This window comes from Myotis davidii, unplaced genomic scaffold, assembly GCF_000327345.1.
Source record: "Myotis davidii unplaced genomic scaffold, ASM32734v1 scaffold1960, whole genome shotgun sequence".
Taxonomy (NCBI): Eukaryota; Metazoa; Chordata; class Mammalia; order Chiroptera; family Vespertilionidae; genus Myotis; species Myotis davidii.
The window spans coordinates 379,308-383,088 of record NW_006292441.1 but is presented as its reverse complement, the minus strand read 5'-3'; the positions used below and the strand labels follow the sequence as shown (position 1 = coordinate 383,088).

The following is a 3,781-nucleotide window of genomic DNA, read 5'->3' as shown; positions in this document are numbered from 1 at the left end:
ATATACTTTATAAATCAATCGGGCCTTATACCACTCTAGTCCTAGCAGCTGATATTTACTGAACACTTACCATGTACCAAGCACTCCAAAAATAAAGCCTCAATTTTCATAGCAACTTTATGAAGTGGGTGCTATTATTATCCTCATTTTATAGGTGAGGAAACTGAGGCTACAGAGCAGTTAATTAACTTCAATATTATAGTCAGTAAGTGGCAGAACTGAGATTCAAATCCAGATGGTCTGAATCCAGTACTTCTATTTGGAACCACTCTGTTATATTCCCAGTCTTGCCCAAGCTTGTCTTGGCCACTGACTATTCTGGAGACTGTAAGTCTCATGCCTGTGGGACCCCTAATTTTTATGGGACCCTAAGTAAGTCCCTCCTGTCTCCAGGTTAAAGTCAGAGCCAACAAGGGCCAGGATTGTGGCCTTGCCCCACCAACCCCTCTCTTATATCTGCTACCTTTTTAAGATGATCAATGTTAAGTGACCTTTCTCTGGCCTCAGTTACTGGGCTCCTGTGGATGTTTATAGGAAAGAAAAACCCCACCCTGAGCCAACATAGCAAACAGACAGACCCAGCACTCTAGCATGTTTAGTTTCCATTCATCTTACAGCTGGATGAGGGGAAAAAGGGAGGCATGGACTAGCCCCTCTCCAGGCAAGATGCCAGCCCCAGCTCTTGGACAATCCTGACTTGTGTGGGCCTCAATGCTACATTCAGAGACTTCTCCACCCTTCAGGATAGTCCCTCCCTCTCAAGAGAAGGGATACCTGGAGGTTTAAAAGAGCAAGAATTTGGACATTGGGCTCAGACCTTCTGGACGTGAACAACAGACCCAGGCCAGAGGTGGCATCATGTCTGGGTGGAGGTGCCTCATCTGTGTCAGCCTTTTTCTGACTATTCTCCTTGAACTGACATACCAGGGACCTCCTGGCCCCCCCTCATCAAGCACAAAGGTCAGTTTTGGGATAAGGGAACCAAGCTCTGGGATTTGTGAGAAAATTAGCTCCTTGGGGGGCGGGGATAGGAGAAGGTTATTCAATCTGTTTCCTTGGACCCACAGTTGATCATCTAGGACCAGAGAAAAGAGTATTTGTTGATCATATGTCAGATGCTGCATTAAGAACCTTAGTTATGATTTCATTTAGTCCTGACAGTTTCCCAGGGACAAAGGCTTGCCTAACCCCATCACACAGATGAGGAAACACAGGCTCAGAGGTTAGGACACAGGAAGTGGCAGAACCAGAACCAGAATTTGAACCTAGGTCCATGTGATCCCAAATGCCCTCATTTCCACTGCTTCACACTAATAAAGTAGGTGTGCGTTATGTGTGGGCACATGGAGAGACCACGGCTTCAGGAAAGATGAGGAAGAATATCTTACCTGCTGTGTGACCTCAGCCTCTGGGCCCAGTTAACACATCCATAAAATGTGGCCAATAATAGTAGCTGGCTCATAGAGCCAATGTGGGGATTAAATAAGATTATGGATGCCAAATGCTCATTATGTTTTAGTTGTCTGATTGCTCTTATCAAGAGTAATTCTTTACACCTGAGCTCTTGAAGAGGAAGATTAGATAGATGATAGATAGATAAATTATATATTGATAGATATATAATCACATTGCCTTGCACAGTATGGCTCAATGAATGACAGATGCTCTGTGTGTATATATATGCACATATGTATATTTTATATACATATATATGTATATATAAATCCTCACCCGAGGATGTGTTTTTATTGGTTTTTAGAGCGGGGGAGATAGCAATCGGTTGCCTCCCATATTCACCTTGACCAGGGATCAAACTCACATCCTAGGTATGTGCCCTGACTGGGAATTGAACCTGCAACCTTTTAGTGTACAGAACGATGCTCCAGCAACTAAGCAGCCAGGGCTGCTCTGTTTTATTATAAAGCCTTGCTACTGAAAGTAAAATCCGTGGACCAGCAACATTAGCATCACCTGAGAGCTTGTTAGGAAGGTAGAATCCCACACCAAAAAATTGCTGAATGAGAATCTACATATTCACAAGATCTCCAGGAGATTTATGTGTACATTAAAGTTGAAGACGCACTTATTCAAAGGTCCCTTGATTTGTGATCTTCTGTGATAGAATCTATGTAACCCACCTTCCTGCCTTCTCTCCCAGCTGTTGATGACGAGTTATTCCATGCGGTCTACTGTGGTTTCCCGCTATGCCCACACTTTGGTCACTTCTGTCCTGTTCAATCCACATGCTGAGGCCCACGAAGCCATCTTTGACCTGGATCTGCCTCGCCTGGCCTTTATCTCCAATTTTACTATGTAAGTCTGCTTCCAAGCTCGCCGCTTCATTCATTCGTGCGTACATTCGTTCATTCTTTGTCTTTTTAGCAGAGCACAGTGATGAAGAGCGTGCACTCTGAGGTCAGACTTCTTGAGTTTGAATCCTGGCTCTGCCAGCTATGGGACTCAGGACAAGTTACTTCTCAGAGACTCATTTTACACATTGGTAAAATGGAGATAAAATTAGAATCCACCTGCAAGGACTAAATGAGCTCATATGTGACAATACATGCCAAAAGCAGTGTTCGGCACATGATAAGTCCTTGATAATATTAGCTTACTTACTTTTTAACAAACACTGATATTGACTGTAACTCACACTGCACTGGGTACTACGGAAAGAGGAAGATGAATTGCACATGGTCCCTGCTCCCAAAGAGTCCATGGTCTAACGGGGGACATGGACAAGGAAAGAGATCATCTTAATAAAATTGCTGGAAACAAAGAGAAGTGAGTACAGGGTGGTAGGAATGGTGAGAGCTATCAGGACACAGTGGTCAGTTCCCCACCCCTAGACACTCAAAGAAAGCCTCACAAAGATGACACCTAAACTGAGTCTTGAAATATGAGATGTTCACCAGGCAAGCAGGGTTGGGGCAGTGCTGGGGAATGTGGACAAAAGGAATCCGGGGGCAAATAAATGTTCCCTCATTAGGGGAACTGCAGGGACCTCAATGTCACTGGAGTGTAGGGCACAAGCTGGGGAAGAGAGAGGTCAGAAGTGAGACTGCAGAGATAAGAAAGACTAGGTGGTGGAGGGCTTCCCATGCCAGACCAAGTACCTACCATCACTCAATTGCCTCAAACTGTCTTGCGTTTGGACACTCATTAGGAAAAACTGAACCATGTACTCCCCAAATATGCATATTTGTTAATTCACAAATTACATAGACTACTGAGCAAATATGTTAGATACATTAAAAAGCATATGTGAAAACATAAAGGATGAGAAAGAGAAACCCTATAAGTAGAGTGTTAGTCCTTTCCCACACACTCATGATTTGTCCCAGCACCCCATAGAGCATGAGCACCTCACTGTAGACATAACTGTGGCCCATAATGAGGAGACCTGGTAAAGTTTTAAGCAAGGAGTGATGATAATGAAGTGGGGCGTGGACTGGAGGGGCCAGCCCAGCAGCAGGGAGCTAAGTTAGGAACCTGGGGCAGCATGAGGGATGCTGAGGGCTAGAGGCGGTGGGATTTGAGAGACCATAACGAAGAAGAAGCAGCCTAATGTGTATGGGTAATAAGTAAACTGCTTTCAGCTTGTCTGACCCAGTAGATGACAGTGCCTTCCTTGAGATGGTGAGCATGGGAGGAGGAGCAGATAAGGGGAAGCTTGGGATGGGAGGATCATTAACCCATATAGGCCCTTAGTGTGAGTTAGAAAAGGGTGCTTGGCTTTGGGGTAGAGGGACTCAGATTTGGCAGATGAGTGAGGCTGGCA

At 44.8% G+C, this 3,781-nt stretch overlaps 1 protein-coding gene across 1 annotated transcript in view; it reads left to right on the top strand.

The window, feature by feature from the left end:
- The first annotated feature begins 858 nt into the window (after window positions 1-858).
- Window positions 859-3,781, top strand: part of ITIH6 (inter-alpha-trypsin inhibitor heavy chain family member 6) — a 27,285-nt gene continuing 24,362 nt past the window's right edge. Inside the window, exons 1-2 of the mRNA XM_006765917.1 lie at window positions 859-960; window positions 2,159-2,313. Of these exons, the coding sequence (XP_006765980.1) occupies window positions 859-960; window positions 2,159-2,313 (257 nt within the window). The remainder of the gene's footprint in view (window positions 961-2,158; window positions 2,314-3,781) is intronic.